The sequence below is a fragment of the Pecten maximus genome, chromosome 13, assembly GCF_902652985.1.
Source record: "Pecten maximus chromosome 13, xPecMax1.1, whole genome shotgun sequence".
NCBI classification, from domain to species: Eukaryota; Metazoa; Mollusca; class Bivalvia; order Pectinida; family Pectinidae; genus Pecten; species Pecten maximus.
Genome location: NC_047027.1, coordinates 24,160,621 through 24,173,501, shown reverse-complemented (window position 1 = coordinate 24,173,501; position 12,881 = coordinate 24,160,621). Strand labels below are relative to the sequence as shown.

At 32.8% G+C, this 12,881-nt stretch overlaps 1 protein-coding gene across 2 annotated transcripts in view; it reads left to right on the top strand.

The window, feature by feature from the left end:
* Positions 1-12,572, top strand: part of LOC117341553 (tetraspanin-16-like) — a 46,836-nt gene extending 34,264 nt beyond the window's left edge. For both annotated transcript variants that reach the window (XM_033903419.1, XM_033903418.1), the window contains exons 5-7: positions 938-1,111; positions 2,186-2,269; positions 4,452-12,572. In XM_033903419.1, the coding sequence (XP_033759310.1) occupies positions 938-1,111; positions 2,186-2,269; positions 4,452-4,565 (372 nt within the window). In that variant the 3' untranslated portion in view covers positions 4,566-12,572. The remainder of the gene's footprint in view (positions 1-937; positions 1,112-2,185; positions 2,270-4,451) is intronic.
* Positions 12,573-12,881: the final 309 nt, after the last annotated feature.

The window sequence follows — 12,881 nt, the reverse complement described above, 5'->3', positions numbered from 1 at the left end:
TATAGAAAGCATGGCTTTGTTCACACAGAAATATTTCTTCTAAAAAAAACCCAACATGTTACTTCCCTTCATTTAATCTAACCTTTAAGCCAATCGGCCGAAAATAAGAAATATTGGTTCTATCAATTGGTGAAGTAATTATTCAAAAATATCAGGACACAGAAGCTATTTCTCCAGATGTTTTAATACAATGAAATGGTACTTTAACGCAAATATACTGATTGGAAAGTTAATTATTTTAGTAACATTTATGACGGTAAACAGCAGTCCCTTAATTCCTATTCGGAAATGATTTTCACTAATCATCATCGGATATTCACGGTTGACTGCACTTCGATACGATACACAATTAGCGTAGTGTAGTGAAATCAACGACGGGAATATCCGACGATCTGCACTATTGCAAGATATCGAAACTCTTCTATGATATTTGGTATTCTCCATCATCGATCGTTTCTGAGTATGACACGCCGTAATACTGTTAGTGAGTCCAGTTTAAGATTCATGGTTACCTTTCTGTAACGAAAAATATACATTCATGTATAATTTTACAGGATTTTAACTTAACTTCCATTTTATATGAGCCTTAATGAAAAGAGTCTAAACAGATTTTATCTATGCGATTCCTTAGCGAGTTTCTGAAAATCTCACCTGAAATGAAAAAAAACACATTTCTATCAAATGAATCATGAAAAATACATTTCGACATGTTTTAATGTCAAAGCATGCAGGGCATAAATCACATGGAGGCAGCTATTTTGCTGCGCCTTTTTCATTCAACGATGGAGCCTTATTCTCTATACCAATTATCACCAGAATAGATTACGCACTAGGTTAAATTACATTAATAACATATGCAAAAAATAAACATAAGATAATTCACTGCATTATGACCCGATAATGTGATTGAATAAAATATACAATGGTTGTTTTCTAGGTGAAATGCTGTGGAGTCGACAATTACCAGGATTTTACCGGGGCGACACAGTGGATCACACAGTACCCCTCCTATACAATCCAAACACCGTTGTCCTGCTGCAAAGAGCTGCCCTCATCAACTGACTTCAGCTGTGCAGCTTCCCCAACCACTAGTAACAACTACAAAGATACGGTTTGTATACCAGACAGTGTATTCATTTGTCATTGTTCGTCCTAGGTAAAAAAACACTTCAGACCTTTACCATCACTGATGATTCGTACGAGGACGGAACAGCTGTATGATGCTGAATGCTGTAACTTACATATTTTAGCGGTAATCTTTTTTTTTCGCGCTAGAAGCATTACGCAAAGTTTGACTGCGCCAATTGCAATTTCGATATACCGTTTCATTATAAAATAATTTTGGCGCGCCGATTCATCATTCCGCTAACTTGTTAAAATTTGGAAATGCGCTGAAATTTGAGCACACCAATCAGCATAGCCGTCTAATATTCTTTTGGACCCGGATATGACGCGACAGGAGGCGTTACTGGTCAATGTGAAGTATGTGATTGGTCAATGTAGCGGTAAATGTAAAAGGAAGATATGCAGTTGAAAACGAACCAAAGTTAAAATTGAATGTAAGCTGAATAAGTGGATGTGTCTTTTCAAATGACACATTAATAAAATTATCACCAAAACTGATTCAAACCTAGTTCGTTGATTTATTTAACCTGCAGTTTTACATTATAACCACCAGCATTAAAACTATGCCGTTTATCTTTTTTAAAGATATTTCTTGTTAGTAATATTTTTTTCGTTCTTCCGTTGTATTCAACTCTTTATGATACATGAACAATACTGCATTCTATCAATTTGATAAGAAATTTAAAATCGCTATATATGAATATTCTCTCCCTGCTGACGTCATAATACAATGGACATTTAATACTCGGAAGTCATGAGTTATTACTATCATGATACAATCGGAACCTGATGCCAATCACAGACCCGGTAGGTGTTCTACCGTGTGTAAGGTCGATACATTGTATTTACACTGATGTAGGAGAACGAAACCTACAGCATTACATTGTACATTGTATGTAACCTCTATTTATCCTTACCTTTGTTTGGTAAGCCGTGCATAATATTATATAATGTACCTTACTATTTCAGAGATGTTTTGATAGCATTTGGGATTTAGCACTTCCTTACCTTTGTTTGGTAAGCCGTGCATAATATTATATAATGTTCCTTACTATTTCAGAGCTGTTTTGATAGCATTTGGGATTTAGCACTTGGAAATGTGGGTCTGATGGCTGGGATATTTGCAGGGATGGGACTTTTCCAGGTAAGTCATAAGTCTAGGACCGCCTTCTAGATGAAAATCGTTAGGTAGACCCCGTTATTATTAAAACCTCATCTACGATATTTCCTCGCAAAATCATCATGCGATTTTATTTATAAAACTGTAAAATTTGAAATGAAAAACGTAAAAAAACACTTTTACATTGACTATTTCAATAGATATGCGTTTTTGGCATGTTGTAATTGACGATTGTTTTCACGTGAACATCCCATATCCAATGGCCTAAGTTTAAAATTTAGTGTATTTATTTTATCGTATACACAATCACACCATAGCCACAGTTGACATTAGATGTCAAGAAATATAAAAAAAATTATCACTTTTATTTCAGAGCATGAAATGGTTGAAATATGAGAGAGCGTTAGTTTTATTTTTATTTCTATTCTCTTTTTCGGTGATCATTGGCCCATACAGTTCTAACATTAAAAATGCAATTGACAAAAAGGACAGAATAACCGTTTATTACCATACAAATAAATGTTATATTCAACGGACAACTAGTCAATATCTTCTATATATTTCAATTGCAAGCATACAATACGTCATTGTTGGTAATATTCTTTGGGGATTTATGAATTAAAATGGTGTGAAATTTATATCAAATTAAGTGTGAAGATTGCGCTTCCTGGTAAATGATATTATTTTATAGGTTTAATGGAAAAATAAGAGCCCACGGGTACTAGCAAGACATTTAAACTGACATTTACTTGGACACAGAAACTCCTATCTGGGGACTTCACGCCATTTTCACCCGCAGTCCAACGTCGTACTTATTTTCAGTAGGAATGTAAATTCCTGTTATTAAAATCATTAGACATTTCTTTTTATTCTTGAATGTAGGAAGTACCTATTCAATATTTTATTTAATTACTCAGCAAATTAGCTACAAACCTCCGGAACACATTTTCGATTTAATTTCCCGAGTCCTATATGGGGGTATAACGCGAATATATGTTTACAATTATTACTGGTCGCGATTGCGCGAAATTTGATACTCACGAAATATTAGTATCATGAATTTAACAAATATATAGTATTTCGAATATTAATGCCTTTACCAGTATTTTATCACTCATTAGGTACATAAGTATTAATTAGGATAATTTGTTTTTAAATCAGATAGTGATTATAGGATCAATATTTCGGATAAACTTTGAAAAAATATTGATACAATATTAAAATACTATGTCACAATTACTCTTTGCTTACATGCCATACAGTTGCTGACATGGCTTCCCCCCGTTGTATAGTATGATTATATGCCCTTCCCCCCGTTGTATAGTATGATTATATGCCCTTCCCCCCGTTGTATAGTATGATTATATGCCCTTCCCCCCGTTGTATAGTAAGATTATATGCCCTTCCCCCCGTTGTATAGTATGATTATATGCCCTTCCCCCCGTTGTATAGTATGATTATATGCCCTTCCCCCCGTTGTATAGTATGATTATATGCCCTTCCCCCCCGTTGTATAGTATGATTATATGCCCTTCCCCCGTTGTATAGTATGATTATATGCCCTTCCCCCCGTTGTATAGTATGATTATATGCCCTTCCCCCCGTTGTATAGTATGATTATATGCCCTGTCGAAACTGTATATTTACCATCTAATAAGTCACATGTAACTGGCAAGTAAGGCAACTCTACAATTACATACCTGTACGAATACGTTACCTGTGACCGTCCACTAAGTTACATGTAACAGTCCAATAAGTAAACCTGTAACTGTCCAATAAGTTACATGTAACTGTCCAATAAGTTACCTGTAGCTCTAAATGAGTTACCTGTAGCTGTCCAATGAGTTGCCGGTAATCGTCCAATAAGTTACCTGTAATCGTCCAATATGTTACATTAGCCGTCCAGTAAGTTACCTGTAACCGTCCAGTAAGTTACCTGTAACTGTCCAATAAGTTACATGTAATCGTCCAATAAGTTACCTGTAACCGTCCAATAAATTACCTGTAACTGTCCAATAAGTTACCTGTAACTGTCCAATAAGTTACCGGAAATCGTCCAATAAGTGGATTCTTTTTTACTTATTAGACGGATGTAGATAACGTATTGGACACATTGTACACGGTTATAGCTAGCGCTTATGATTCCTACTGGATATAGGACACACATAACAGTGTGCTTTAATACACATACCCTGCTTTCTTTCAGATAATGCTAATAGTGTTTGGTATCTGTGTGCTGAAGGACGGACGAAAGAATCGAGTCAGCAGTTCAACACCACACGGTCAGCACGCTCGTAACAGAAACAGATGGGACGAATAGGAAAATATTGGAGATTGGAGATCCAGAAATATTTTTAAATGAAGATTTATGTCAATTAGGATTTTGGTACACAATGTTTATATACGTGACGTTTCGATGACTAGTACGGTATGTACATTGTCATCTTCATCAATCAAATGACCAGGGTACATGTACCTTGTGTACACAGAGGGGTCAAAGGTGAACGAATTTGAAGATATTGTTGGATAACATTTGGACTGAATACTTGTAAATTTAATATAGATACATATAAATGAAAAAAAGGCACGTTTGTTTAGTTACCCACAACAGTTTAAATTGAGCTTAATTTTATTATCCGTGTTTCATTGAGTACCTGAGTACTATAATTGAGTTTTACAAAATAATTACTTTTTATGTTTGTCTAAAATAAGTTTTATGTTAAGTAATATCTTGGTCATATATGTTATTAAGTTACAAAGTGATATGTTCGAAAACAGGTGAATCACGTTTGGATAAAAACTACTTACCTAGATATGTTGAACGAAAGAATCTCGAAAAGTAAGAAAGAGGACGTGGAAAAATATTTATGAAATAAATTATCTTTTTTTATTATTATTCTTTTACATACAAACCTATGTTCCTTATATATTTAAAACATTTGTTGATGCTCCCTCTTCTATAGGTCGCCACTACACGCATTTACATATCTTGTAAAACTGCATCGTATTAATTGCAATTTAGCGATGGGTATTAAACGATGTATCGCATTTAGAAACAAGGACAAAGTATTCAAAATAGCTGAAGGTAAAAACGAAACCTGACTCACAAGCCAAACAACCTTATTTTATGTATATCAAGATTTGTATTGGTTTTGTAAAGCTACTACGCATTTATACTCTCTGTATACAGTGCATAACACTGATTTTAATTGATCGATTACCATCAAACAACATAAAATGCCGACTTTTCCCCGTTTTACTATGATTGGACGTATACAGTCCCTTTATACTGAAACTGAATTTATTGTACACTGTTACAATATACTTTGTGACCTTATGTATTGCATAATGTTACTTGGTACTTTGTATAGTCCGGCCAGACTGACCTGTCGTGCTGAACTTTGATTAGCATATTTATAACAGACGAGTCAATAATTATATAGGGAAATACGTGCATTAAATACGTGTATATATGTTACAGTTTTAAATGACAGAAATTGTCTGTGTATTTTTACTTTTTAATTCTACAATTAATTAATGTCATACTTCTGGCAATTTGACAAATCGACTTAACATATCAGACAAACTTCAACGCGATACCCCAACGTCCGGGAACATTTACTTTTACAAATTTGAATTTGATAACTTCAACTATGAAATGTTCTTTAATCAACGACCGCTTCTATTATGTTTTCTCCTTCAATTTTTCCTGTATATAAAGACACTACAGACATATTAAGCATGCGACATAGAGACCAGACTTAATAAACCTGATTATATTGCATATCTTGTAAGACCTTACACTGTTTGCTGTTGGTCTTCCCAAATCACTGGTATTTAAATTTGTGAATTATTTGAATACAATATGCAATATCGCATTGGAGAGATCATTTTGAAGCCAAGTTATTCGACGATGTGTACACCTGCGTTATGTACTCAATGCACCGAAACAACAATTAACAGGTTGACATACCTTTGCACAAATATAACTTACTTTGAATATTCCACGAAACGTTCAAAGTGACAGGTCATTTTTATCGGACTATACAGTGTAACATTGTACAGTGTGACTTGATACTGTTTACAATATAACTTCACACTTTGTTCATTGCAACTTGATACATTGTAGCCATTGTACAATGTAATTTAAGATAATGTACATTGTAACTTAATGCACTGTCCATTGTAATATTATAGCTTTTACGTTGTAATTGCATAACTTGTAACTGGCAATATTCACGAGAATACAATAACTTGTTTAAAGCGTAATCGGATTCTGATATGCATTTTCCCTGCGCGTATATTTTTTGGTGTATGGTCATGAGTGTGATCGATTTCTTTGTGTTAAATTTTACACAATATCAATGCAAGTTCTATCAAATGTATTTGAAATTTTGATTCCAGTAAATTTGAATTTAACGATGGTCTTACTTCAGTAAAATACAGTTAGCATATAAAGTAGAACATCGTTATCTCGAGGTGAATTGGATGGTAGAAAGTTCGAGATATCCAGTGTATTCGAGATAACCATTGTATATTCTATATACAATTTTTACTATAGGAACTGACTTGTTTTACTTCGAGCAAAGCAGAGTCTTCGAGTTCGAGGTTACGAAATTTGAATGTATTTATAGGACTTCGTTAGGAGTATAGCGTATAAATTAATGAAAGTTAACCTTCATTTGAAAGAAGTATACAAATATATATAAATGAATTGATAACAATGATAAAAGATGAAAAAGCGACGTTTTCATGCGTAAGTAAACCTCATGCTAAGATGTGATATCAACCTCACGCCGTCCAACTCCTATACTTCCTTACGTTTTGTTTGTTATCAAATTCTTTTTAATTTATATATTGCTTTAGTCCTATCTATATATACCTATGACATATACCTACTATCAAATGATATATACCTACTATCAAATGATAAATACCTATTATTAAAGGATATATACCTATCAAATGTGATCTTATGTGATAAAGTTTCTTTGTTATTAAATATGACGGGAGCTGGTCTCGCGTCCAAGTTGTCACGTGGTCCCGACGTGACAATAAACGTTAATTTATTTTATTATCAACTAACTTTACTCGCTATAGTTATCAAGCTTTAATTTTTCTCAATCTGACACGACGACGGTTATTTAACCTGATAATGCTGGAATCAATGCTAAACGTAGATTCTAAAAAATAGAGAAATTCTTTAATCATTTATGATCTACGATATCTCCCATTATTTATATTAGAAATAATCGTCAATTATAATTGATTTGATTGTGGTAACTGTATAATTTGAATTGAAATGAAAATCTGAAAATTTCTTTCGTCTTGAATGTTACTCATTTTTTAATTCATTATTTTCTCTGAAAATTGGACTTATATTTTTCACCTGAATATTGTAGACCCTGCCAATTTGATAAAATCTAGTTTTAGCTACAGTTTTATTTTCTGGTCTCTTTATAATTATATGTTCATTGTTGGAAGTTTGTCAGCCTTTTCATCTCATATTCGTTTGTTAAGTCACCACATCATGTCAATGATCAATTTTAAGTCCTCAGCGAAGGTTATTAAGGGATTAATGAACCCACTGAGAAAATTTGTTAACCGAGGACGTAAAATTTACAATTTATATTTGACTGATGGAAGAGAATGCATGCTAGTATAAAACGATGTGTACTTTTCCAATCCATTAATGGCCATTGAAATACAATCACATGTGTGCTAAGATGTATTCGTTATCTTACTGTGATTTATCTTATTATTATTATTTGTCAAATTTTGTTATGTGAAATATAATCTCTATTTATTTTTTGAAACATGCCATATTAACTAATTTATCACGCTTGTTTTACCCGATGGGAGCGCGAGAGATCTTACTGTGGGAGGAAACCGGAGCCCCGGGTAAAATCCACGTGGTTGGGAAGGTGACCCCCATACATTTTCACGTCCGATCGGGGAACCCCAGACACCTAGGTGAAACGCAAGTGGTGGTTTTCGGCTGTGCATCCCGACCATCCGACCTCTAAGAGTAACACGTTACATCAATATTCATCGCCACATGTCGACCGTTTATTTTTGGCCCTATCTAACATAGTTTAAAATCCCTTTTTGTTATCCTCTCGTGTGTCGTCGATTATATGTTGTTGTTAATAATTCACAATATATTGAATCAGTAAAGCCTACATGAACTATATATTGTGCTGGTTACATGTTTTGTGAATTTGATCTCGTCCACAGATATTTTGTTATTTTTGTACTGAAACATGACATACAAAATGTAGATAATTCTTTAATGCTTGTTATTATTGATTTTTGTTAAAAATGAAATGTTTTTTTTTCTACTTCAAATCCGTCCATTGTTGAAGACCCTTAGACCTCCGTTTTGTGTTTTTCTTTGAAAGTTTAATATCATTTTGTGTTTATCGTCTATCGGGAATCAAAAATTGAATTCAACAGCTGCTTGTATTTAAAGATGTTATTGTGTACGACTTTTTCGTCTTATATTGTTTTGTCTAGATATAAGTAACTTTTGTACGATCTTGAATTAATCTTAAAAGAGTAGAGTCTATATTCAAATAAAACTAACTCTAAACTTACTATCTTGTCAAAGTAATACGAGATTTATTATCAAAAATAGATGAATTACGAGTTTAGTAACATATATGTCCAACGATATCTTTCTTTTAAACAATGTGTAAAAATATTGTTACCACAGAGAAGTTTTACAATATTCATGCCAAAGACATGAGTGTATTATCTGAATGTTAAGACCAGGTAAAAGCCAGTTTGTACACAATATCTAAATCATGATTATCACAACAAATGTATTACACGTGGTAGGTAGGTAAGACGAAGAACTGTCAATCCTCCGAGTTATTTATGTTATATTTGTCATAGTTTTGTTACAAATTATGTTATGTTGATTTATGTTATTATATCATACCATTACTGATGTTTTTCATGTTTTTGTTTAATGATAAATAAATAGTAAATAGATAAAATATTTAAAAAAAAATTAAAAAAAAGATAAAAAATCACGAACTTTAATATGTAAAGCTGAAAACAGTTAAGTATCATCATAATTATGTTGATTTATTTTAGTTTCCAAGTTGGGAATGTTACATTTGTTGATAATGAAGTGAAGTTCCATTTTTTTCAATTTTGTGAGTAGTTTGAACTATTTTGTACGGACCTTTATTCTAATATACATTCGTTAAGTTAGATACATTGAACTACTGTGACAAACGCCACTAGAAACAAATTGAAAATTAGTTTAATCAATACGTTTAAATATTAGTGGGAAAGTAAAAGTGACCTTAGTAATATCATTTACACAAACATTATGGAACATGTTTCTAGGTTTGGAAGTCTGAATGAAAATAGACTGTGGTACATCACAACCGGTTTATGATTTGAGCGTAATGTTTTTGTGACAAGACTTTGGCATATCACATCCGGTATATGATATGAACGTGATGTTTTTTGTGACTAGACTTTGGCATATCACAACCGGTATATGATATGAACGTGAGGTTTTGTTGATTAGACTTTGGCATATCACAACCGGTTTATGATTTGAACGTGATTCTTTTGTTACTAGACACTCACTTGCATCAGTAGAATTACCAGTGCAGCCGCCATGACATCACAACAGTCAAGAGACCTCATACGACCTTCCGAAACATCCTTCTTCTATGGTATTGTTTCAAAACGATATATCTTTACACGTATATTTATTTTACAATTCATCCAATATCGTAAAATTATTTTTTTATTAACTTCTAGAGTTTATGTTTGTATTATCTTAACATTTGTTAAGGATTGTAAATGAAAATGTTTTTACACCAATGACGAAACTAAATGATCAACCGATATAAATCACGTGGTAAGCCAGGATGGAAGCACGCGATGGGTCTTACTGTGGGAGAAAGCTAACGTGATTGGGCAGGTGACCTTATACCTTTCCCTCTTATTAAGGCGAAAAGACTATGATACAGATTTAAATTCACTATTCGGCTTATGTTGTATCTATAACTAAATCCATACAATCAAACTTTGTTATCTCGGAGTCAATGAAGCCCCTATAACAACCTGGAGAGACGCCAAGTATTCGAGGTTACCGGGTATATTTACACAGAATTCGAATCATCGGGACTGAATGTTAACTTCGAGTTACTTGAGTAAGCAGGGTATTCGAGTTATCATATTTCGAGCTGTATTTGAAGATTACGTTAACTATGATATGTTTGATCAATCGGCCCGTTTGCCACATTTTGTTATACATGTATATTGTTTAAATACTTATCTGGTTCCATGATGTTTACATTTGTAATTGGATATTTTTGCGGAAGTGCCAGCACAAAATATATTGGACATAGATTTTTACAATTTTACAGACATATGTCGTTGAAAATATTTGCTACAGAATTGTCGTATTTTTATTTTTGACATTTCCAAAATACGTTTTGAAAGTGAATCGGTTCAAACTGGTAAAATAAAATTCTAAAATATGAAATTTATATAAAATGTGATAGACATAAGATCAATATACATGTATATATAAAGGTGTATTTTATAAGTTACATCAAATTATAGAAAAAAACATTCATTACTTAACAAAATACGTAATTAATTGTGATATTAATCTACGAATGATCGTTCTGATCAAACTTTCTATATCGTAAATACTAGCTTAACTCCCGTAATATAACCTAACCTCATCTAAATGCTACATAAGGCGTGAAAGAAGCGAGGAGTCAAGAATGCTCAGCCAATTGCATCCATGACCCTATGCATTTCATAGGGTAGAAAGTTGCAGCGAAATAGAATAAGATATTTTGTTCATACAATAGAAGTCGCTTATTGCTTAAATCATACATCTATATATAAATATAATGCTGCAAAGGTTTAAAGTTTTAACTTGATTCCTAGAAGTATCTGGTATTTACTAAAAAATTAATCATTACGAATGTCTTATTTGAAATACGAATTCCAAATGTTTGACTAATATAACTTTTGATTTGATGTGCTTGCATAATTGACAATAATTGTCTCCTGCTTTTCGTTTAATATTCGGATTTTGTTGTTTTAACGACATCAGTTGTTTAATCTTAAATATGTATTTGTTGACATTAGTTTCATTCCTTTGTTTTTGTTTTTGTTTTCATGAAAATTTGAAATATATATTGTTGTTTCTCACATCCTTTACAGTGTCATCCCGTTGTTGCTTGGGATGGCATTAATCTGTTTTACACGTGCTATGACGCTACCTACAATAGCTTAACGTCATCATTTTATGTAGCGTACGTACGTCGCAAATTGATGACGTCATCAAAATTTCGACGCCCATTTCATGGGACATTAGTGATGGCGCGCCAGTTTCACAGCAGCTTACAAATTACTTTTTCAAGTAATTGAGAAAAGTAATCAAACATCGGCCTGTTTCAGGGATATTTCAACCAGCAAACCTTTTGCTGGCAATCCTAACTCTTAAACTTGGGCCGAGATAAGCCTTTCTACGGAACAGACCATGTAAGATTGTATTGTTCTCTCGCTGACTTAGCTGTATTTAATATCTTAGATTAAGCTTAATACATACATGCCATGACGTGTGATGTTTGATTTTCTTCTTTCTAAAATTGAAGATATCTCAATACTGATTCAATGTTAAAGCGGTTTAAGACGTTAATAAAATACATATAAAACGGAAACAATATTAAAACCACTGCAGAATGACAAGATTTAAAATAAAGTGCGAAATTTCAATTGTAAGTATAACTTTTTCTTTGTTAAAAGTTCCAGATGTATATGGATATTAAATAATTCCCCTGTAACAACAAACTGTTCTGCTATACAGTATAAGATAACCACTTGCACAAATCAAGATTTTATTATCCGGTTCCATTATTAGTAATTCCTTATTTCCGATCTTGGTTATATAGACGCTTTGAAAAAAATGTAAATGTGGCTATTACTTTGTGTAAAACACAAACCTATCACATCAACAGAAGAAGCATTTGCAAGACGTTGATTACTAATATACCATAGATTATGTTTATCAGTTCCAATAGATGATGAACTCTTTTTATTTGGTTATACTTATACACTGTACAAATCATTTGGTAATGTAATTGTATACACGTACATGTACTTTAAAACGTTTTAGTTGAGACTTACTCACAAATTCCGTTTTCGATCGCATGCACCAGAACAAAGTGGGTTTGTTTGGAAATGTGTTTTGATGAAAGTATATTGTATTTTTAACAAACTTTACGCTTGTCATTTGCAACAATCATTGAGTGAAAAAATAAAGCTTTATATTCTGTTATTGTTTGTTTTTGTACTTTTTGTCTGTGTGGTCATGCAACTAGGTACAAAGGATGAAAAAATGACATCGAACCTTATACCGAAAAGTATAAATCATGGATGTGTATAAAGAATAATTGTTCGAAGGCAAAATACTCTTTAAAAGACAGCTATATGTTATGGTAACAAATTCTACCAAGAATCCATTAAATTTCATTTGTAAAAAGATCTCGATCCAAAAGTTAAGATACTGAAATACATACAAATATAAACAGTTCTTTAAACGAGTTGTACGACCATCACACTTGCAATATGTCAAATAGAAATGCCG